Source organism: Oncorhynchus keta, chromosome 22 (assembly GCF_023373465.1).
Source record: "Oncorhynchus keta strain PuntledgeMale-10-30-2019 chromosome 22, Oket_V2, whole genome shotgun sequence".
Taxonomy (NCBI): Eukaryota; Metazoa; Chordata; class Actinopteri; order Salmoniformes; family Salmonidae; genus Oncorhynchus; species Oncorhynchus keta.
In genome coordinates this window covers 137112-161999 of record NC_068442.1, presented here as the reverse complement: position 1 = coordinate 161999, position 24888 = coordinate 137112, and the positions used below count along the sequence as shown (strand labels likewise).

Below are 24888 nucleotides of genomic sequence, written 5' to 3'. Positions count from 1 at the left end.
GTCGTTCCGTTGAGTGTAATAGTTTCTACAGTGCTACTATTCGGGGGCTAGCTGGCTAGCGAGCAGTGTTGTTTACGTTACGTTGCGTTAAAAGAACGACAATAGCTGGCTAGCTAACCTAGGAAATCGCTCTAGACTACACAATTATCTTTGAAACAAAGACGGCTATGTAGCTAGCTATGTAGCTAGCTACGATCAAACAAATCAAACCGTTGTACTGTAATGAAATGAAATGAAAATGTGATACTACCTGACCGGGTTGTTGAATTCGATTCAGTAGACGTTGGCTAGCTGTTAGCTGTTAGCTGTTGGCTAGCTAGCAGAGTCTCCTACGTTAAGGACGACAAATAGCTGGCTAGCGAACCTCAGTGAATTAAGATAATCACTCCAAGACTACACACTCTAAACTACACAATTATCTTGGAAACAAAGACAGCTATGTAGCTAGCTAACACTAAACTAATCAAGTCGTTCAGTTGAGTGAATAGCACTACAGTGATGCTAATCTGTGGGCGTTAGCTAGCGTTTGCTAGCTCCTGGGCGAATAGCAGTGAAGGCTACGTTAGGGCGACGAAATACGATAATTATGCAATTATCTCTGATACAAGGACGGCTATGTAGCTAGCTAAGAAGAATTGCTAAGATTAGACAAATCAACCGTTGTACTATAATGAAATGTAATGAAAAAGTTATACAACCTGCAGAGCGAAGTGCGAATGCGACCGCTCGCTCCAACCCGGAAGTACAATCGGTGATCTGCTGTATACTTATAGCCTATTGTAACCTGAAAGTCACACCTTTCCAAGTACTCCTCACCCCGCCCCAATCGCCTACATTTAATTATTGATGGAGATCCATATAGATGACAAAATAGTTGGGGAAGCGATTCCATGGCACATGGTTTATGAATTGACATGCAATGTTCTGTTCATCCTGAAAGCCCTAACAGTCAAATTAATTCTCTGCGTTGCTACAGATGCTGCCGCTGATTCGATACCCATGCCAGCCGCAACCGGGAGATCTATGAGGCAACGCACAATTGGCCCAGCGTTGTCCGGGCTAGGGAAGGGTTTGACTGGCCAGGATTTCCTTGTCCAAAACCAACAGATGGAGAAAACCTACACCATTCGAGCAATTTATTTCAACAATAATCTTCATTTTAATTTGACTTTACAAACAACAAGAGGGCTTAATTATATTCTTCGGAGCCTAGACCTATATAAAATAACTTAACTGGCTGAGGTAGGCTATGAGGCTTAACAGCCTTAACAGCCTAATAGAAGTAGGATTTGTTTTATTAGGCCTACTTACAATTGCAAATGGTCAAAAATGTAGCGTCCTACATAAAACAATTATTTAAAGAACAAAAGGCTGTCTGTGTCGCGATAGCCTGCTCTTGTAACGACATAATAAACAGAACATACTGTCAGCTTGAGATGTAAATATCCCTGGATAACCTCACACAATAATATTAATATTTACTAAATAAAGTCATGCAGGCCACTAAGTTACTTATTCAATGAGAAAAGTAGCATTTCCCCTCAGACACAATCTTGTAGATGTCTGGTTTGATGGATGGATGTGATTTTGATGTCAGTCCTCAATTGACTTGTGTGAAAGACAGTTCAGTCCTGGCGTGAGTCTATATTGCGCTGATAGAGGATAGAGGTGTATGTCGATCAAAACATTGTTAGCACATAAAATGCTAGTTTCTTTATTGTGCTGTATTCCTGTATGCCACCCAAAATGCTCACAGGGACTCGGCACTCCTGAGCGCATCCCTGATTTGTCTCGATATCTGGAATTCAATCAGCTCAGTTTAAATTGCGGCCTCATCTAGCGAGGGTATAGTTTTCTTAGCAAGGGAGGAGTATTCTCCAACTGGGCGGACTGTGAGAGGATCACATACAAATGCAATGAAATCCTTGGGCAGACATGCTGTAGTCTTCCAATCTGGTGGATAAAGTTGTCCCTCAGCTGCTTGATGAAATCTTCCATCACCTCTGTGTTAATGCTGCGGTCTGGTCCAAATTGAACAACTCAAGCTTCCTAGTAAAGGCCTCAAATTTCTCCTTCATGTCCCCGACTGTTTCCCTCTTCCTTGTAACTGCAGATTTAACACGTTTAAGTTACAGAATATGTCCGCAAAAAAATCTGTGTGTGGAGCTTGCAGTTAACGATTCAATGTTTCTGCTCCAATACCATTAAAAGTTTGATGCTTAGAATCATAATTACGTCTGAGATTGAATTATTTGCAGTGATATTTTAATTGCAAATAAGACACACTGGTTTGGCATTGGGAAAAGATGGAGAGATGAAGGCATATCTCTCTATACATTCTTCTCTGAAACTTCGATTTTCATTATACACCTTTCCTCTTGATACTTTTTGAGAATTACATTTTATCTTGCTATCAAGCAAATTGTTCTGAACAAATGTGGACTTTATAAAAAGTAGTGTAACCTACAGTAGGCAACGTACTGTAGACCTGTTTTTCCTCACCAATCAACGCACAGAGAAATAGACCAAAATAATAATTGAATAGAGACAGCATGTCTGCATAATTAAAAATGTCTGCATAATTAAAAATTAAATGATTTGATCAGATCAAAAATCATATCTTATTGCCAGTGAATGTATTATGTACTAATCATATGTGTTAAACATGTTAAATGTGTAGTGTAGGCCAATTAATTGTGCTAATATTATATACTTATAATGCTCTGGCCCGCCAACTATTGGCTCAGAAAAAAATTGTCACATGGCCAAACCTAGTTGATGAACCCTGATATATAATATGTCTTACAGAGCCTTTCCATAAGTACACTCAAGTTTCTTCAACTGTCTTTTGACTGTGATTAGGGTGTGGAAACGGTCACTTTGTGCAGTGACATATTTTCCTAACGGAGTGGTGCGGCGGTCTAAGACACTGCCTTGCAGTGCAAACCGTGTTGCTACAGATGCTGGTTCGATCCCCATTCCGGCCACAACCGGGAGACCAATGAGGCGATGGGGGCTTTTGGTTTCTCTCCCTCTAAAAGAATAAATAAATAATTATACATAACAAACTGGCTTTATTTACAAATTAGTAAGAATGTCTCACCCCATATTCAAAAATTGCCTTTTTCTCGCTCACTTTAGGTTATTTGAAAATGAAATAATCTCCAAAATATCGTTATCTTTTAAACAAAGCGATTATTATTATTAATATTAATTCATTTAGAATTATATAAAGTCCCTTAGAAATTCTCACAGATCAGATTGGCCCTAGCAAAAAATGCCCCTTAGACATTAATTTAGAATCCTCCAATCCTCTAAATCGAATGATTGGCTGAAAGTCACGTCATTGAAAAAACTAGTTTTGATATGCTGTAGGCCTACCGTAGGCAACATTGAGTAATGTGCTGTTAAAAGTGGTGTAGGTCTTATTTATTTAAAAGCATATTGAAGTTAGAAGCAACAGGATTTGAAGCAATAGCCTACCCGCTGTGGTCAACTATGTCAGCACCATTTCGCTCTGCTCTGAGACAAGCATGGGGACTGATCTTGATAAATCAATGAGATTTTTATCTTCACTGAATCTCCGTTTCACAAGCAAGGTAGGTTGATAGCTTCAATGGCGATGACAGCTGTTCCCTGTTGGTCTGTGATAGGCTGTTCCTGGGGGACGATGCTGGCACTGTTCACCAACGTGATCGGGGCTACCAGGCTGACAGGACATCAGAAGCCTGCAGCAGGGCTTCAATTGCACCCAGCGGCTTGAGAGGCTATGAGGAGCCTACTCACTCGGGTAGCCACTGCACTGGAAATCAAACTTGTGGTCAGTGATGACTCTCCATCTGTACCCATCTCTACTGAGTTCTGCTAGGGGGTGCTTCCGACTCACAGCAGAGACTGGACAATTGAGTTATGTTGCGGGCGCAGAGTCACTTGGCCTCCGGGAGTACCCTACCATGGATACCATGATAGTTGTCATGGTTCTCCCGGATTGGGAGATTTTAGGGCAGAATCCGAGACTAAAGCCGGGACCCCCAGAGTCTTTTATGCGGACTTGAAAGCCAAGGTCCCTCTGCTTTCTTGGCCGCCTTACCAACACGGCCATGCTGCTGCAGGCCTACCTGCAGACTCTGCTGTTCCGGCTGCAGAAGGGCACAGAGGAGCTCCTCCTGGAAGCGATGGAGGTGTCTCGCCTGCTTTTCCTGCTCCACAGAGCACAGTGCCATGTCTGGCTGGCCCAATCCCGTCTGCCATCTGCTCTCCAGAGCACATTTGCCAATCACCCCAGGGCTGACGTTTGGCCCAGGGGTTGATGACATTCTGGAGCAGACCGATAAAGTTCGTAGGGACCGTGAGACCCTGAGACGGTACATGCCGCCTCCTCAGGCCCCGGGTCCAAGACGGACCGTCACCACCCAACTGCACCCGAGCAATGGTGAGGTCCCTCTCCTGCCCCATCGCCTTGTGCTGAGGGACGACAGCAGGGATGGGCACAGCATGCAGTGGAGCAACAACCTGTCAACCGTCACCACCATAGGGATGTGCCTGCGGGACCCAGGCGATCAGGGTGCCAGGGGATAGGCGGGCCCTGGCAGGACCCCTTATACACCCTTCCCGGCCTCGGCCGCTGCTCCTGGTCTCAAAGGGCAAAGTGGGAGGAGGGTGTGGAGTCCCCCTGGGTGTGGTCCACAATGCTCGACGGGTAGCGATGCCGGACTCTGTCCTTCAGGGGCCTTCGTGTCACTACGGTGGCCAACCCACTGAAAAAGAAAACCCTGCAGCTGGAGATCCAGGGGCAGGCCGTGTCCAGGGATAAGTGGTTTGTGATGCTGGACCTGGGGGATGCGTACTTCCATGTTCATGTTCACCCAGCTCATCGGCAGTACCTCCGATTTGCTTTCGAATGGACGTCTTACAAATTCATGGTTCTTCCCTTCGGCCTCTCCTTGGCACCCCAACACTTTCACAAAGTGCATGATCGCTGTCCTGGCACCTTTCATGTCCCCAGGATTGTTGATCCTCAATTACCTGGACGATTGGCTGATTTGCGCCCCGACCAGGACACAGGTCCTGTCAGACAGAGACATGCTCCTGACCCACATCGGCAAGCTGGGCATTATTGTAAATGACAAGAAGAGTCGTTTGACGCCCACCCAGAGGGTGGCCTTCATTGGCATGGAACTGGACTCAGTCCTCATGAGAGCATGCCAGCCCACCAGAATGGTTCAGGTGATCTTATCTTGCCTCGTCCACTTTCGGCAGAGGAGGGTGGTATTTGTCCTGACCTGCCAACACTTGTTTGGCTTGCTGACGGCGGCCTCATTGCTGATTCCCCTGGGCCTGCTCCATCTCCGACCTCTTCAACTGTGGTTCAACTCCCCCCGCCTGCACCTGAAGCGCCACTGTCACCGCCAGCTGCAGGTGAACACACAGTGCCTCAGGGCATTATTGAGGTGGAGCTGTCACTCCTTTCTCTCAGGTGGTGTGGACATGCTGAGGATGTGCCACCAGCGGCTGGTCAGCACAAATGCCTCCCAGATCGGCTGGGGGATGTGACCAAGAGCAGGTCAGCCAATGGCTGTTGGCTACCCCCTTGGAGTGGCAGGCACATCAATACACTAGAGCTCCGGGCTGTACTGCGATCTTTGTTGAAAACAGCAGGTCTGGGACAAGGTAACACGTCTGGTGAACAGGTCAGAGTTCCATAGTCTGACCCGGTGAACAGATCAGGGTTTATTGTGTTGTGGGTTCCCAGACCCAATTAATTATATTTTTAATCTCTCTCTCTCTCTCTCTCTCTCTCTCTCTCTCTCTCTCTCTCTCTCTCTCTCTCTCTCTCTCTATCGATCTATCGATCTATCGATCTATCCCTTTGCTCTTTCTCCTCCCCCCACACACACTCTCCACTTCAGTAAAACGAGGTTCCGGTGGTTCCAGGAGAGTAGTGTGTACAGGGACGCTCCAGCCTTTGCCCTAGATGGAGTCTATATCTCTGAGCCCTGCCCCAACCACTGTGGAGGACATGGAGACTGCATCTCTGGGGTCTGCTTTTGTGACATGGGATACACAGGTACATAATGATTGTAGAGAGGATGGGGGGGAGAGAGGGGGGAGGGAGAGAGAGAGAGAGATGAAGGAAGAGGTAGGGAGAGTATGGGGACATGGGGTCTGTATCTCTGGGGTCTGCTTTTGTGACATGGGAAACACAAGTACTGAGGGAGGGAAGAAATAAGCAGAAAGAAAGACAGAGAGAGAGAAAGAGAAAGAGAGTGGGGAGTTCTATCAGTTCTATAGGAAGAGTGAAAAGGAGAGGGTTCTAAAAAAGACACTCACCTAATGATCCGTTGTTAATCAATTAAATCCTTGTGTGTACTCCAGTTGAGCAGGACAGCTGCGTGCCAGCGGTGGCCAGACCTACAGAGTTGGCAGAGGGCTTTGAGAGCAAGCTGAGCCCGGTTTGGCAGACCCTGAGTGGGGGGCAGGTTGGAGGGGGCTGTGGCACCATCAGCGAGGGAAAGGCTCTGTACTTCAGCAGCCCTGGGAAGAGAGAGGCACGCACTGTACCTATGGATACGACAAACACACGGTTAGTATGATCACACTGCTGTATTGAATAGAATTGAAAGTATGCTCTACAGCCTAAATATGTAGAGCAGCTTTAGGCAACTTATTGAGGAAGTTTGCTCTAAACCTCCAGTGTTAACATATATAATTGATTCAGCTAATTATATTCTACACCCCCTTTCTGTCTGTCTGTCTGTCTGTCTGTCTGTCTGTCTGTCTGTCTGTCTGTCTGTCTGTCTGGTCCCCCCCCTCCCTCCCCTCCATCCCTCCCTCCCTCCCTCCCTGCAGGCTTGTCCAGTTCTACATCCGTATTGGAGGGAAGAATGTTGGACCCACCTGCACCAGACCTCGCTCCCGCAACGAAGGTGACTCTCCATCTCTACTGAAAACCTCCAATTCAAGCTCTGACAGACTCAAGCTTGTAGACCTCAATAAGGCTCTCTTCTGCCTCTGCGTGGTGGCTCTTTGACATTGCATGCATGCTGTTGCTGTTCTAATGGTTTTCTGGCTGCTTCCTCTCCTCTACTTTATGACTTCCCTCGTCTCCTCTTTTCCAGGAGTGATAGTCCAGTTCTCCAACAACAACGGAGTTCAGTGGCAGTTCCTACGTGAGCTGGACTTTGGTTCCTTCCTGGATTCCCAGGTGGTCACCATCGAGCTGCCTCCACCCGCCAAGACTCCCTACACTGTGTTCCGCTGGTGGCAGCCACAGCAGGGTGAGTCCCCCAACCCCTACATGGATCACAGGGACACACCACACAGTCATTGAGCCATCCATACAGTACTTGCAGGGACCCATGTAAAGAATGTGTATAAAGCAGAGGCCACACAGTGTATCCTTCAAAAAGGGTGAGCCATACTCTATCTATCTCTCCCTCTTTGTCTCCTCTTCTCTCTCTCCCCCACCTCTCTCTCTCTCTCTACCACTCTAGGTAAACACTCAGCCCAGTGGGCTCTGGATGATGTTCTGATCGGTATGAATGACAGCTCCAGGACTGGCTTCCATGATAAGTTTGACGGGACGTCTCCTCTGAGACACAACTGGTACCGCATACAGGGGGGAGAGATCACTGTAGACTGTCTGTCCCTGGACACTGCTCTGTCCTTCAACAGCGACACCACTAGCAGTGAGTTAAACTACAGTACACACACACACAGACAGGGAAACGGGAGATGTCACAGTTGTCTGTCTGTCTCTAGACACGGCCCTCTGATGCCACAGACAGTGTGTCCTCCTACTGCACGCAGACATGCACACTACACACCCCTTTCTTTAATCCGGGCCTCAATGATTTAGCCTACATGGGGAAACAGGAAACTAACAGAACTACTGCCGATCTTGAGACTGGTATTCACACCATACCATCAACATGACACGGTCAACTCCTACATCACAAACAACCCAGGCTGCATTGAATCAGCCATTTCCACCTTATGGCTTCTTCTTCTCTTCTTATGGCAGCAGCCTTGATTTAACATCCTGGTTGTTATTTATGTGTGCATCTAGCTGTGAGCGGATTGACTTTGTGCAAATATTACATTACATCCAGTCCCATCCATTACCCCAGACATAGCAAGAGCAATTTTCCAACGTATCTATAAATATTACAGCCCAGCTGGGCAGCACGGCACGTTCCCGCATGCATAAAGTACTGTTAAATGTGATGTGTATTACCGTGAATGTGGTTTGTTTCACTGCCATCTCAGACTGTGTGTAGGTTGTTACTAAAGTATATATTTTAGATCAGTACTCATAGTTTACATGATACCCAAACCCACCTATTGTTTACCACAACTTCTTTGTTGACCACATTTACATTTTACATTTAAGTCATTTAGCAGACGCTCTTGTCCAGAGCGACTTACAAATTGGTGCATACACCTTATGACATCCAGTGGAACAGCCACTTTACAATAGTGCATCTAAATCTTTTTAGGGGGGGGGGGGTGAGAAGGATTACTTACCCTACCCTAGGTATTCCTTGAAGAGGTGGGGTTTCAGGTGTCTCCGGAAGGTGGTGATTGACTCCGCTGTCCTGGCGTCGTGAGGGAGTTTGTTCCACCATTGGGGGGCCAGAGAAGCGAACAGTTTTGACTGGGCTGAGCGGGAACTGTACTTCCTCAGTGGTAGGGAGGCGAGCAGGCCAGAGGTGGATGAACGCAGTGCCCTTGTTTGGGTGTAGGGCCTGATCAGAGCCTGGAGGTACTGAGGTGCCGTTCCCCTCACAGCTCCGTAGGCAAGCACCATGGTCTTGTAGCGGATGCGAGCTTCAACTGGAAGCCAGTGGAGAGAGCGGAGGAGCGGGGTGACGTGAGAGAGCTTGGGAAGGTTGAACACCAGACGGGCTGCGGCGTTCTGGATGAGTTGTAGGGGTTTAATGGCACAGGCAGGGAGCCCAGCCAACAGCGAGTTGCAGTAATCAAGACGGGAGATGACAAGTGCCTGGATTAGGACCTGCGCCGCTTCCTGTGTGAGGCAGGGTCGTACTCTGCGGATGTTGTAGAGCATGAACCTACAGGAACGGGACACCGCCTTGATGTTAGTTGAGAACGACAGGGTGTTGTCCAGGATCACGCCAAGGTTCTTAGCGCTCTGGGAGGAGGACACAATGGAGTTGTCAACCGTGATGGCGAGATCATGGAACGGGCAGTCCTTCCCCGGGAGGAAGAGGAGCTCCGTCTTGCTGAGATTCAGCTTGAGGTGGTGATCCGTCATCCACACTTATATGTCTGCCAGACATGCAGAGATGCGATTCGCCACCTGGTCATCAGAAGGGGGAAAGTAGAAGATTAATTGTGTGTCATCTGCATAGCAATGATAGGAGAGACCATGTGAGGTTATGACAGAGCCAAGTGACTTGGTGTATAGCGAGAATAAGAGAGGGCCTAGAACAGAGCCCTGGGGGACACCAGTGGTGAGAGCGCGTGGTGAGGAGACAGATTCTCGCCACGCCACCTGGTAGGAGCGACCTGTCAGGTAGGACGCAATCCAAGCGTGGGCCGCGCCGGAGATGCCCAACTCGGAGAGGGTGGAGAGGAGGATCTGATGGTTCACAGTATCGAAGGCAGCCGATAGGTCTAGAAGGATGAGAGCAGAGGAGAGAGAGTTAGCTTTAGCAGTGCGGAGCGCCTCTGTGATACAGAGAAGAGCAGTCTCAGTTGAATGACTAGTCTTGAAACCTGACTGATTTGGATCAAGAAGGTCATTCTGAGAGAGATAGCGGTAGAGCTGGCCAAGGACGGCACGCTCAAGAGTTTTGGAGAGAAAAGAGAGAAGGGATACTGGTCTGTAGTTGTTGACATCGGAGGGATCGAGTGTAGGTTTTTTCAGAAGGGGTGCAACTCTCGCTCTCTTGAAGACGGAAGGGACGTAGCCAGCGGTCAGGGATGAGTTGATGAGCGAGGTGAGGTAAGGGAGAAGGTCTCCGGAAATGGTCTGGAGAAGAGAGGAGGGGATAGGGTCAAGCGGGCAGGTTGTTGGGCGGCCGGCCGTCACAAGACGCGAGATTTCATCTGGAGAGAGAGGGAGAAAGAGGTCAGAGCATAGGGTAGGGCAGTGTGAGCAGAACCAGCGGTGTCGTTTGACTTAGCAAACGAGGATCGGATGTCGTCGACCTTCTTTTCAAAATGGTTGACGAAGTCATCTGCAGAGAGGGGGGGGGGGGAGAGGAGGATTCAGGAGGGAGGAGAAGGTGGCAAAGAGCTTCCTAGGGTTAGAGGCAGATGCTTGGAATTTAGAATGGTAGAAATTGGCTTTAGCAGCAGAGACAGAGGAGGAAAATGTAGAGAGGAGGGAGTGAAAGGATATCAGGTCCGCAGGGAGGCGAGTTTTCCTCCATTTCCGCTCGGCTGCCCGGAGCCCTGTTCTGTGAGCTTGCAATGAGTCGTCGAGCCACGGAGCGGGAGGGGAGGACCGAGCCGGCCTGGAGGATAGGGGACATAGAGAGTCAAAGGATGCAGAAAGGGAGGAGAGGAGGGTTGAGGAGGCAGAATCAGGAGATAGGTTAGAGAAGGTTTGAGCAGAGGGAAGAGATGATAGGATGGAAGAGGAGAGAGTAGCGGCGAGAGAGAGCGAAGGTTGGGACGGCGCGATACCATCCGAGTAGGGGCAGTGTGGGAAGTGTTGGATGAGAGCGAGAGGGAAAAGGATACAAGGTAGTGGTCGGAGACTTGGAGGGGAGTTGCAATGAGGTTAGTGGAAGAACAGCATCTAGTAAAGATGAGGTCAAGCGTATTGCCTGCCTTGTGAGTAGGGGGAAGGTGAGAGGGTGAGGTCAAAAGAAGAGAGGAGTGGAAAGAAGGAGGCAGAGAGGAATGAGTCAAAGGTAGACGTGGGGAGGTTAAAGTCGCCCAGAACTGTGAGAGGTGAGCCGTCCTCAGGAAAGGAGCTTATCAAGGCATCAAGCTCATTGATGAACTCTCCAAGGGAACCTGGAGGGCGATAAATGATAAGGATGTTAAGCTTGAAAGGGCTGGTAACTGTGACAGCATGGAATTCAAAGGAGGCGATAGACAGATGGGTAAGGGGAGAAAGAGAGAAAGACCACTTGGGAGAGATGAGGATCCCGGTGCCACCACCCCGCTGACCAGAAGCTCTCGGGGTGTGCGAGAACACGTGGGCGGACGAGGAGAGAGCAGTAGGAGTAGCAGTGTTATCTGTGGTGATCCATATTTCCGTCAGTGCCAAGAAGTCGAGGGACTGGAGGGAGGCATAGGCTGAGATGAACTCTGCCTTGTTGGCCGCAGATCGGCAGTTCCAGAGGCTACCGGAGACCTGGAACTCCACGTGGGTCGTACGCGCTGGGACCACCAGATTAGGGTGGCCGCGGCCACGCGGTGTGGAGCGTTTGTGTGGTCTGTGCAGAGAGGAGAGAACAGGGATAGACAGACACATAGTTGACAGGCTACAGAAGAGGCTACGCTAATGCAAGGAGATTGGAATGACAAGTGGACTACACGTCTCGAATGTTCAGAAAGTTAAGCTTACGTAGCAAGAATCTTGTTGACTAAAATGATTAAAATGATACAGTACTGCTGAAGTAGGCTAGCTGGCAGTAGCTGCGTTGTTGACACTACACTAATCAAGTCGTTCCGTTGAGTGTAATAGTTTCTACAGTGCTACTATTCGGGGGCTAGCTGGCTAGCTAGCAGTGTTGATTACGTTACGTTGCGTTAAAAGAACGACAATAGCTGGCTAGCTAACCTAGAAAATCGCTCTAGACTACACAATTATCTTTGATACAAAGACGGCTATGTAGCTAGCTATGTAGCTAGCTACGATCAAGCAAATCAAACCGTTGTGCTGTAATGAAATGAAATGAAAATGTGATACTACCTGTGGAGCGAAGCGGAATGCGACCGGGTTGTTGAGTGCAGAAGTTGTATTCGGTAGACGTTGGCTAGCTGTTAGCTGTTAGCTAGCTAGCAGTGTCTCCTACGTTAAGGACGACAAATAGCTGGGTAGCTGGAGCTGGAGCTGTGCCACTGCGCTGTCCAGTTCTCACAACGTAAAGATCCAGTTCTCACAACTCTAACCCGTTAAGGCCCTCTCTTGACCATCTTGTAAGATTACTTGTTAGATATTACTGCACTGTCGGAGCTAGAGGCACAAGCATTTCGCTACACTCCCTTTTAACATCTGCTAAGCATGCGTATGTGACCAATAAAATTGTTTTTTATTTTATTTTATTTGACCTTGTCACTGTCTCTCTCCCTGCAGAGAAGCCGCGGTATGCAGAAAGCTGGGACTTTGAGGTGTCAGGCTCCTCCTTCCTGCAGTTTGAACTGTCTATGGGCTGCAGTAAGGTTGCCACCTCATCCCACGGTGTCAGGCTGGAGTACTCCACGGGTAACGAACTCTAATAACCGTCATGGATGATCCTTTATAAATGATTATAAATGACAGAAAAGTCAACAGAAAACTCATCTAGATCCAGGTGCTGGTTTTGGCGGGAACAACTATTATTAGAAAACAACAGGCCAGCCATTTCTGGTGTGTGGTTTTTATTATTGTTTTTAAATTCTTATACATGCTTATAAATATTTACAAGTGCTTTTTACATGGTTATAAATTATACAAATGCTCATGAATAGTAATTATTATAAATGGTTCGACATTTTTTCTAATATTTACTGAAAAGTTCAAAAATGGTTCCTAATGTTTATACATGGAAGTTATTAAAACGTATTACCACCCCACAGACTGTGGGCGCCACTGGGCCCTGCTCACCCCAGAGTGTGTTCCACCTGCCATTGGCTGTGCCGGCTACACCATGAGCTCAGTCTACACCGCTACACAGTATAACCGCTGGAGGAGGGTTACGGTGTACCTGCCCAGCGCTGCCAAGTATGTGTGTGTGGTGTGTGCATGCGTGTTTCTGCATGCATGTGTGTATATGTGTATATTATTAGTTTGCTTAGTGGCACATCAGAGCTTGTCTCTTTAAAATGTATCCTTGTGATTTGAATATTACAGTCATAAACAAAATGATACTATTTAAGCATTGTAATATAGTAACACTTCATTTGAACTATCCTTCATAACCCTTTATAATAATGCCATAAACATGTCATTAAGATTCATAGCATGTGTTCTATTCTGTGGTTGTAGTTCTCCCAGGACTCGGTTCAGGTGGCTCCAACCCCACTTCATCCCTGGGGCGGACGGTTGGGCCTTGGACAACGTGCTGCTGGCCCCTGGCTGCCCCTGGATGTGCTCTGGACACGGACTCTGTGACAACGGATGCTGTTTGTGAGTTACACAAACATATACACACACACACACACACACACACTGTCTCACAGTATTTAATGTTCAGAACTTTTGCATGGAATTTACTGGAACTGTGTTATATTATATGTGAAAACCATAGGGGGTGCTGGGGGTTATTTATATATATATATATATATACATTGTATCACAAAAGTGAGTATACCCCTCACATTTTTGTAAACATTTGAGTATATCTTTTCATGTGACAACACTGAAGAAATTACACTTTTGAATCTCGTCAGTCTATTCATGCGAGAAATTGCCAAGAAACTGAAGATCTCGAACAACGCTGTGTACTACTCCATTCACAGAACAGAGCAAACTGTCTCTAACCAGAATAGAAAGAGGAGTGGGAGGCCCCGGTGCACAACTGCGCAAGAGGACAAGTATATTAGAGTGTCTAATTTGAGAAACAGATGCCTCACAAGAACTCAACTGGCAGCTTCATTAAATAGTACCCGCAAAACACATTTCATGGGAATGTTGCAAGAACATTCAGGTGTCCAGTTTTCTTTTTTCATCATTATACAGAGCATTAGGAAAGTATTCAGACTCCTTCCCTTTATACACATTTTGTTACGTTACAGCCTTATTCTAAAATGGATTCAATTAAATGTTTTCCTCATCAATCTCCAGCAACTGGGAGACTTAGTCAGGATCGAGAGACCTGCAGAGAACGATCTGCAGAGAAAAATGGGAGAAATGTTGTTAGCTAATCCAAGTTTATCAGTCTCAACGTCAACAGTGAAGAGGTGACTATGGGATACTGGCCTTCTAGGCAGAGTTGTAAAGGAAAAGCCGTATCTCAGACTCGCCAATAAAAATAAAAGATTAAGACGGACAAAAGAACACAGACACTGGACAGAGGAACTCTGCCTAGAAGGCCAGCATCCCGGAGTCACCAAATATGTTCAGACATGTAATTTTGGTTCGGATACCAGATTTAGCCTATGCCTGGACTAACAACGCTTACTATGGATATGAAATAAACAGTCACCTCACCTGTAACCCCCACCCTCTAAACAGGTGTGACCGGGGTTATGGCGGGGCCCATTGCGTGCCCTTGGCCCCCCTCCCCTCCATTCTGAGAGACGACTTCAACGAGAACCTGGCGGCGGAGCAGTGGCCTGAGGTGTACGGGGCTGAGAGGGGGACTCTCAGTGGGGAGCCCCTCAAATCTGGCACTGCACTAATCTTCAAAGGGGTATGGGTTCTATTGTTTAATGTGACCTATACCGTACACACATTTAAGTGAAAAAGACCTAGAGAGCAGATAGAGAAGACGCACGCATGCACACACACACAAACATACAAACTCACATATTATCTGCCTAGAAGACTTAGTAAGTGTACTTTATCATTGATTATAAACTCAGAAATAAAAGAAATATCCTCTCACTGTCAACTGCATTTATTTTCAGCAAACTTAACATGTGTAAATGTTTGTATGAACATAACAAGATTTAACAACTGAGACATAAACTGAACAAGTTCCACAGACATGTGACTGACAGAAATGGAATAATGTGTCCCTGAGAAAAGGGGATTTCAAAATCAAAAGTAACAGTCAGTATCTGGTGTGGCCACCAGCTGCATTAAGTACTGCAGTGCATCTCCTCCTCATGGACTGCACCAAATTTGCCAGATCTTGCTGTGAGATGTTACCCCACTATTCCACCAAGGCACCTGCAATTACCCGGACAATTCTGGGGGGAATGGCCCTAGCCATCACCCTCCGATCCAACAGGATCCAGACGTGCTCAATGGGATTGAGATCTGGGCTCCTCGCTGGCCATGACAGAACACTGACATTCCTGTCTTGCAGGAAATCACTCACAGAACGAGCAGTATGGCTAGTGGCATTGTCATGTCAGGATAAGCCTGCAGGAAGGGTACCACATGAGGGAGGAGGATGTCTTGTTTAATTTTTTTATTTCACCTTTATTTAACCAGGTAGGCTAGTTGAGAACAAGTTCTCATTTACAACTGAGACCTGGCCAAGATAAAGCATAGCAGTGTGAACAGACAACAACACAGAGTTACACATGGAGTAAACAATAAACAAGTCAATAACACAATGGAAAAAAAGGAAAAATAAAAAAAGAGTCTATATACATTGTGTGCAAAAGGCATGAGGAGGTAGGCAAATAATTACAATTTAGCAGATTAACACTGGAGTGATAAATGATCAGATGGTCATGTGCAGGTAGAGATACTGGTGTGCAAAAGAGCAGAAAAGTAAATAAATGAAAAAAGTATGGGGATGAGGTAGGTAAATTGGGTGGGCTATTTACCGATGGACTATGTCCAGCTGCAGCGATCGGTTAGCTGCTCAGATAGCAGATGTTTAAAGTTGGTGAGGGAGATAAAAGTCTCCAACTTCAACTATTTTTGCAATTCGTTCCAGTCACAGGCAGCAGAGAACTGGAAGAAAAGGCGGCCAAATGAGGTGTTGGCTTTAGGGATGATCAGTGAGATACACCGGCTGGAGCGCGTGCTACGGGTGGGTGTTGCCATCGTGACCAGTGAACTGAGATAAGGCAGAGATTTACCTAGCATGGACTTATTGATGACCTGGAGCCAGTGGGTCTGGCGACGAATATGTAGCTAGCGCCAGCCGACGAGAGCATAACAGGTCGCAGTGGTGGGTGGTATAAGGTGCTTTAGTAACAAAACGGATGGCACTGTGATAAACTGCATCCAGTTTGCTGAGCAGAGTATTGGAAGCTATTTTGTAGATGACATCGCCGAAGTCGAGGATCGGTAGGATAGTCAGTTTTACTAGGGTAAGTTTGGAGGCCTGAGTGAAGGAGGCTTGTTGCGAAATAGAAAGCCGATTCTAGATTTGATTTTGGATTGGAGATGTTTGATATGAGTCTGGAAGGAGAGTTTACAGTCTAGCCAGACACCAAGGTTCTTATAGATGTCCACATATTCTAGGTCGGAACCATCCAGGGTGGTGATTCTAGTCGGGCGTGCGGGTGCAGGCAGCAAACCGTTGAATAGCATGCATTTAGTTTTACTTGCGTTTAAGAGCAGTTGGAGGCCACGGAAGGAGTGTTGTATGGCATTGAAGCTCGTTTGGAGGTTAAACGAGAGGTGGATCAGGGAATCGCCCGCAGCAAGAGCAACATCATTGATATATACAGAGAAAAGAGTCGGCCCGAGAATTGGACCCTGTGGCACCCCCATAGAGACTGCCAGAGGACCGGACAACATGCCCTCCGATTTGACACACTGAACTGTCTGCAAAGTAGTTGGCTAAGTCTACTGAGTCTGCCGATAAGAATATGGTGATTGACAGAGTCGAAAGCCTTGGCCAGGTCGATGAAGATGGCTGCACAGTACTGTCATTTATCTATGGCGGTTATGATATCATTTAGTACCTTGAGCGTGGCTGAGGTTCATCCGTGACCGGCTCGGAAAACCAGATTGCACAGCGGAGAAGGTACGGTGGGATTCGGGATGGTCAGTGATCTGTTTATTGACTTGGCTTTCGAAGACCTTAGATAGGCAGGGCAGGATAGATATAGGTCTGTAACAGTTTGGGTCCAGGGTGTCTCCCCCTTGGAAGAGGGGGATGACCGTGGCAGCTTTCCAGTCCTTGGGGATCTCAGACGATATGAAAGAGAGTTTGAACAGGCTAGTAATAGGGGTTGCGACAATGGCGGCGGATAGTTTCAGAAATAGAGGGTCCAGATTGTCATGCCCAGTTGATTTGTACAGGTCCAGGTTTTGCAACTCTTTCAGAACATCTGCTATCTGGATTTGGGTAAAAGAGAAGTTGGGGAGGCTTGGGCGAGTAGCTGCGGTGGGGGGGGTGGAGCTGTTGGCCGAGGTTGGAGTAGCCAGGAGGAAGGCATGGCGAGCCGTTGAGAAATGCTTGTTGAAGTTTTTGATTATCATGGATGTATCGGTGGTGACCGTGTTACCTAGCCTCAGTGCAGTGGGCAGCTGGGAGGAGGTGCTCTTGTTCACCATGGACTTTACATTGTCACAGAACTTTTTGGAGTTAATGCTATAGGATGAAAATTTATGCTTGAAAAAGCTGGCCTTTGCTTTCTTGACTGACTGCGTGTATTGGTTCCTGACTTCCCTGAACAGTTGCATATCGCGGGGACTATTCGATGCTATTGCAGTCCGCCACAGGATGTTTTTGTGCTGGTCGAGGGCAGTCAGGTCTGGAGTGAACCAGGGGCTATATTTGTTCTTAGTTCTGCATTTTTTGAACGGAGCATGCTTATCTAAGATGGTGAGGAAGTTACTTTTAAAGAATGACCAGGCATCCTGATGCTGTGATGCTGTGATACACTGCCTCAGACCATGACGGACCCTCCACCTCCAACTCAATCCGCTCTAGAGTACAGGCCTCAGTTTTAACGCTCATTCCTTCAACGATTAACATCACGCCCGAAAAAAAACGTGACTCGTCAGTGAAGAGCACTTTTGGCCAGTCCTGTCTGATCCAGCGACGGCGGGTTTGTGCTCACAGGCGACGTTGTTGCTGGTAATGTCTGTTGAGGACCTGCCTTACAACAGACCTACAAGCCCTCAGTCCATCTTCTCTCAGCCTATTGCGGACAGCCTGAGCACTGATGGAGGGATTGTGCGTTCCTGGTATACCTCGGGCAGTTGTTGTTGCCATCCTATACCTGTCCCGCATGTGTGATGTTCGGATGTACCGATCCTGTGCAGGTGTTGTTACACATGGTCTGCCACTGTGAGGACGATCGCTGTCCGTCCTGTCTCCCTGTAGCGATGTCTTAGGTGTCTCACAGTTCGGACATTGCAATTTATTGCCCTGGCCATATCTGCTGTCCTCATGCCTCCTTGCAGCATGCCAAAGGCACGTTCACGCAGATGAGCAGTGACCCTGGGCATCTTTCTTTTGGTGTTTTTCAGAGTCAGTAGAAAGGTCTCTTTAGGTTCCTAAGTTTTCATAACTGTGACCTTAATTGCCTACCGTCTGTAAGCTGTTCGTGTCTTAATGACCGTTCCACAGGTGCATATTCATTAATTGTTTATGGTTCATTGAACAATCATGGGAAACAGTGTTTAAACCCTTTACAATAACGGTCTGTGAAGTTATTTTGATTGAAAAAGGGAAGTTTCTTTTTTTGCTGAATTTATGATCTTGATTTCTCTTTCCGTTTTGCTTGATTTGTAGGAAGGTCTGCGTATGTTGATGTCTAGGGACATGGACTGCACCAGCACTCTCTACATCCAGTTCTCCTTCAAGTTCATCACTAAGGGTAGGTCTCTTTTTCACAGACAGTACATTCTGGCTATATCTGCTTACCATTTATGTCTGCAAAACTACTTTTAATCTTTACTTTGTGTCAGTGTTTTGTAGATATGTTATACTGTTAACTGTGTGTGGGTTGCGTTAACTCTGTGTTCTGTTCCCAGGTGTCCCAGAGCGCTCCCACTCGGTGCTACTACAGTACTCTGTGAACGGGGGGATCAGTTGGCTGTTGTTAGATGAGTTTTACTTCCCTACTTCCACCGACACTCTGTTCATCCACCTTCTTCTGCCCACCAGTGCCCAGACCAACGCTACCCGCTTCAGGCTCTGGCAGCCCTACAACAGCGGTGAGTAGTGAACACACACAGTGAGTCTATGGTCCGTTTATCTACACAAGAAGTGTGTGCTTGTACACTCCACTTCATGGATTTAAAGGAATGGACTGGTGTAAGGAAATGGTGGAAACTTCATCCAATCCAATGCTTTTAATGCAATGAGAGTGTACATTTTTGTGTGAAGAGTAGCGAATTGAATCACAGCCAAAGACAAAGTTCAAATACACTCATACTTACAGTATACACACATCTCAAAATAATGACATACTGTATGAAGACACATTGTATGTCTGACTGGCTATATGTGTTCTGTCCTACAGGTAAAAAGGAGGAGGTGTGGGTGATTGATGACCTGATCATCGATGGCAGCTCGCTCAACAACCCTCCTGTAGTCTCTGACAGCTTCGAGGGCGGACCCCAGGATTACAACTGGCTCTTCTACCCAGGAGGCAACACTGGACTCTACTGCCCCTACCAGAAGAGTGGCCTGTGAGTAGATCTACTGGTTGTACAACCCTTTAGTGCACTGTGAACACACTGAACCTTGTACCTACAATCCTTCATCTCTGTGTGCATCTAAGATGTCAATTCAACATATGTGCTTCTATGCCACAATACAGTAAATTCAGGAAGTTAACTACCAATTTAGTTTACATATTAATAAAGGCCCAGTGCATTCAAAAAATGTGATTTACCTGTGTTTTATATGTATTTCCACACTATGAGGTTGGAATAATACTTTGAAATTGTGAAAATTATGATAATGGCCATTTAGTATAAGATCTGCTTGAAAAGACAGACTGATATTTGAGACTGTTTTGGTGGGATGGAGTTTTGGCCTGACTGGTGACATCACCAGGCAGTAAATCAGAAAGACACTTCCAAACCTCTCTGCCAATAACAGCTAATTTTCAGTTTTCTCCTCCCCACTCGGATGACTCCCAGACAGTACTAGCAAAATTCTTACTTCAGAAATGTGTCTTTGCTAAGAAGCTATTTTTGTAAATGTTTGTCAATTTTAATTTAAATCAATCACGGTAAGTTACTTAATTGTTACCCAATATGTTTTTGATATTGATATTTTGTTTTTGAAACGGCTGCATTGTCTCCTTTAACGTAACATTTCTGTTTAATTCCTGAATTGATTAAATTGAGTTGGACTTGATCCCAATCCTACTGTAAAGGACTGTAAGATAACAGACTTTGTCTAATGTATGTGCGTGTACAGGGAGGATGATGAGTCTGCCATGGTGTTTGTCTCCAGTGAGTTGGGAGAACATTCCATAACCACCAGAGACATTGATGTCAATGAAAACACCATCATACAGTTTGAGGTATGAAGAGAAGAGAGAGAACAGACTGATTGGTTGGGAAAACAGTGTGGGAAAGAAAATCAGTGAAGTATAAGAGGAGAGGAATGGGGAAAGAGGAAAGCGGAACAGAGACAGAGAAATTGAGTTGGACAGAGAAATACTGACGGAAAAGATAAGAGGATAAAGAATGAGAAAATGTATCCTAATTTAAAAGTGGAGGTGCCAAAGGTTTTTCATAAAGACAATGACTTATTTATATGACGTTATTATAATTACTATTCTCTGTGATACATATGAATGTGGGCTGTTTAAGGATCATAATTATTTTATAATAATTCATCACAATATAATTATATGAAATAGAAAACATAAACAGAAGTATATTGAATATCTAGAGTGGTCTTGTTGATGCAAACACACTAATACTAATAAGTGAATAGTATATCAAATAACTACAGTAATCCTGCTGAAGCAAGAACATGAATTCATATATTACTGCATAATGTTCAGAATTATACTAGTAATACTTTATAATATAACAACTAAGAATTTGATTGATATTATGTTTATAATTTAAACATTTTTCCTGTTTATATTTCCTGTGTTGTGTTTCAGATGTGATCTTTATAATGATAATGACAATAACATAGTAATAATAATTTATTCATTTGTTCTCAGATCAACGTAGGCTGTACGGCAGATTCTTCCTCCTCTAACCCAGTGAGACTGGAGTTCTCCAGGGACTTTGGGGCTACATGGCATCTCCTGGTTCCCCTGTGTTCGGGGGGCCCCCAGCCCTCATCCCTATGCTCCACAGAGCTGCACCCCGCCAGTGTCTACTATCCCGGGACAACACAGGGCTGGAGGAGGGAGCTCATCCACTTTGGAAAGCTCAGACTCTGCGGGTGAGAGACTACAGGACATTGAAGAGAGCCTAACTAATATGAAAACCATCCATTTCAAACTTCTCAAATGGCCAGTTAAGATATAGGAATGGGCCAAAATTCTCCCAACTTATTGTGAGAAGCTTGCGGAAAGCTACCCGAAACTTTTGGTCTAAGTTAACCAATTTAAAGGCAATGCTACCAAATACTAATTGAATACTAAAGGCCGCTCAGCAAGGAAGAAGCCACTGCTCCAAAACCTCCATAAAAAAGCCAGAATACGGTTTGCAACTGCAGATGGGGGACAAAGATCGTACTATTTGGAGAAATGTCCTCTGGTCTGATGAAACAAAAATAGAACTGTTTGGCCGTAATGACCATCGTTATGTTTGGATAAAAAAGGGGGAGGCTTGCAAAGCTGTAGAACACCATCCCAACCGTGAAGCACGGGGGTGGCAGCATCATGTTCTGGGGGTGTTTTGCCGCATGATGGACTGGTCAACTTAATGTGCGAGCAAGGAGGCCTACAAACCTGATTCAGTTATATCAGCTCTGTCAGGAGGAATGGGCCAAAATTGTGGGAAGCTTGTGGAAGGCTACCCAAAACGTTTGACCCAAGTTAAACAATTTAAAGGCAATGCTACCAAATACTAATTGAGTGTATGTTAACTTCTGACCCATAGGGAATGTGATAAAATAAATAAAAGCTGAAATAAATCATTCTCTCTGCTATTATTCTGACATTTCATATTCTTTAAATGTAGTGGTGATCCTAACTGAACCGGAATTTCAGGAATTGTGAAAAACGGAGTTTAAATGTATTTGGCTAAGGTGTATGTAAACATCAGACTTCAAATGTATATACGGTCGTGGCCAAAAGTTTTGAGAATGACACAAATATTAATTTCCACAAAGTTTGCTGCTTCAAATCAAATCAAAGTGTTGAGAAGCCTTTTTGTCCTAGTCTTGGCACTCCGGTACCGCTTGCCATGGGGTAGTAGAGCGAATAGTCTATGCCTGGGGTGGCTGGGATCTTTGACAATTTTTAGGGCCTTCCTCTGACACTGCCTGGTGTAGAGGTCCTGGATAAGCAGGCAGCTTTGCCCCAGTGATGTACTGGGCCGTACGCACTACCCTCTGAAGTGCCTTGCGGTCGGAGGCTGAGCATATACCAGGCAGTGATGCAACCGGTCAGGATGCTCTTGATGTTGCAGCTGTAGAACCTTTTGAGGATCTCAGGACCCATGCCAAATCTTTTTACTTTCCTGAGGGGGAATAGGCCTTGTCGTGCCCTCTTCACAACTGTCTTGGTGTGTTTGGACCATTCTAGTTTGTTCTTGATATGGACAGCAAGGAACTTGAAGCTCTCAACCTGCTCCACTACAGCCCCGTCGATGAGAATGGGAGCGTGCTCGGTCCTTCTTTTCCTGTAGTCCACAATCACCTCCTTAGTCTTGGTTACTTTGAGGGATAGGTTGTTATTCTGGCACCACCCGGCCAGGTCTCTGACCTCCTCCCTATAGGCTGTCTCGTTGTTGTCGGTGATCAGGCATGCCACTGTTGTGTCGTCTGCAAATATACTGATGGTGTCGTGCCTGGCCATACAGTCGTGGGTGAACAGGGAGTATAGGAGGTGACTGAGCACGCACCCCCTTTGGGAGCTACAGAGTTGTGGATCAGTGTGGCAGATGTGTGGCTACCTACCCTCACCACCTGGGGGCGGCCCGTCAGGAAGTCCAGGATCCAGTTGCAGAGGGGGGTGTTCAGTCTCAGATTCAGTGTCTTTAGATATTTTTGTCAGTTGTTACTATGGAATACTGAAGTATAATTACAAGCATTTCATAAGTGTCAAAGGCTTTTATTGACAATTACATGAAGTTGATGCACAGAGTCATATGTGCAGTGTTGACCCTTCTTTTTCAAGACCTCTGCAATCTGCCTTGCCATGCTGTCAATTAACTTCAGGGACACACAGCCCATTCTTGCATAATCAATGCTTGGAGTTTGTCAGAATTTGTGGGGTTTTGTTTGTCCACCAGCCTCTTGAGGATTGACCACAAGTTCTCAATGGGATTAAGGTCTGGGGAGTTTCCTGGCCATGGACCCAAAATATCGATGTTTTGTTCCCCGAGCCACTTAGTTATCACTTTTGCCTTATGGCAAGGTGCTCCATCATGCTGGAAAAGGCAATGTTTGTCACCAAACTGTTCCGGGATGGTTGGGAGAAGTTGCTCTCGGAGGATGTGTTGGTACCATTCTTTATTCATGGCTGTGTTCTTAGGCTAAATTGTGAGTGAGCCCACTCCCTTGGCTGACAGCCAACCCCACACATGAATGGTCTCAGGGTGCTTTACTGTTGGCATGACACAGGACTGATGGTAGCGCTCACCTTGTCTTCTCCGGACAAGCTTTTTTCCGGATGCCCCAAACAATCGGAAAGGGGATTCATCAGAGAAAATTACTTTACCCCAGTCCTCAGCAGTCCAATCCCTGTACCTTTTTATTTTATTTATTTCACCTTTATTTAACCAGGTAGGCTAGTTGAGAACAAGTTCTCATTTGCAACTGCGACCTGGCCAAGATAAAGCATAGCAGTGTGAACAGACAACACAGAGTTACACATGGAGTAAACAATTTAGCAAGTCAATAACACAGTAGAAAAAAATGGGCAGTCTATATACAATGTGTGCAAAAGGCATGAGGAGGTAGGCGAATAATACAATTTTGCAGATTAACACTGGTGATAAATGATCAGATGGGCATGTACAGGTAGAGATGTTGGTGTGCAAAAGAGCAGAAAAGTAAATAAATAAAAACAGTATAAAAACAGTATGGGAATGAGGTAGGTGAAAAAGGGTGAGCTATTTACCAATAGACTATGTACAGCTGCAGCGATCGGTTAGCTGCTCGGATAGCTGATGTTTGAAGTTGGTGAGGGAGATAAAAGTCTCCAACTTCAGCGATTTTGCAATTCGTTCCAGTCACAGGCAGCAGAGTACTGGAACGAAAGGCGGCAAATGAGGTGTTGGCTTTAGGGATGATCAGTGAGATACACCTGCTGGAGCGCGTGCTGGGTGGGTGTTGCCATCGTGACCAGTGAACTGAGATAAGGCGGAGCTTTACCTAGCATGGACTTGTAGATGACCTGGAGCCAGTGGGTCTGGCGACGAATATGTAGTGAGGGCCAGCCGACTAGAGCATACAAGTCGCAGTGGTGGGTGGTATAAGGTGCTTTAGTGACAAAACGGATGGCACTGTGATAGACTGCATCCAGTTTGCTGAGTAGAGTGTTGGAAGCCATTTTGTAGATGACATCGCCGAAGTCGAGGATCGGTAGGATAGTCAGTTTTACTAGGGTAAGCTTGGCAGCGTGAGTGAAGGAGGCTTTGTTGCGGAATAGAAAGCCGACTCTGGATTTGATTTTTGATTGGAGATGTTTGATGTGAGTCTGGAAGGAGAGTTTGCAGTCTAGCCAGACACCTAGGTACTTATAGATGTCCACATATTCAAGGTTGGAACCATCCAGGGTGGTGATGCTAGTCGGGCATGCGGGTGCAGGCAGCGATCGGTTGAAAAGCATGCATTTGGTTTTACTCGCGTTTAGGAGCAGTTGGAGGCCACGGAAGGAGTGCTGTATGGCATTGAAGCTCGTTTGGAGGTTGGATAGCACAGTGTCCAATGACGGGCCGAAAGTATATAGAATGGTGTCGTCTGCGTAGAGGTGGATCAGGGAATCGCCCGCAGCAAGAGCAACATCATTGATATATACAGAGAAAAG

At 46.2% G+C, this 24888-nt stretch overlaps 1 protein-coding gene across 5 annotated transcripts in view; it reads left to right on the top strand.

The window, feature by feature from the left end:
• The window catches only part of LOC118376237 (reelin), a 315561-nt gene that overhangs the window by 230173 nt on the left and 60500 nt on the right, over window positions 1–24888 (top strand). For all 5 annotated transcript variants that reach the window (XM_052474627.1, XM_052474628.1, XM_052474630.1 and 2 more), the window contains 14 exons: window positions 5910–6067; window positions 6376–6583; window positions 6850–6926; window positions 7119–7277; window positions 7494–7688; window positions 12281–12409; window positions 12763–12907; window positions 13172–13312; window positions 14360–14537; window positions 18501–18585; window positions 18743–18925; window positions 19234–19402; window positions 20142–20247; window positions 20905–21131. In XM_052474627.1, the coding sequence (XP_052330587.1) occupies window positions 5910–6067; window positions 6376–6583; window positions 6850–6926; window positions 7119–7277; window positions 7494–7688; window positions 12281–12409; window positions 12763–12907; window positions 13172–13312; window positions 14360–14537; window positions 18501–18585; window positions 18743–18925; window positions 19234–19402; window positions 20142–20247; window positions 20905–21131 (2160 nt within the window). The remainder of the gene's footprint in view (window positions 1–5909; window positions 6068–6375; window positions 6584–6849; window positions 6927–7118; window positions 7278–7493; window positions 7689–12280; window positions 12410–12762; window positions 12908–13171; window positions 13313–14359; window positions 14538–18500; window positions 18586–18742; window positions 18926–19233; window positions 19403–20141; window positions 20248–20904; window positions 21132–24888) is intronic.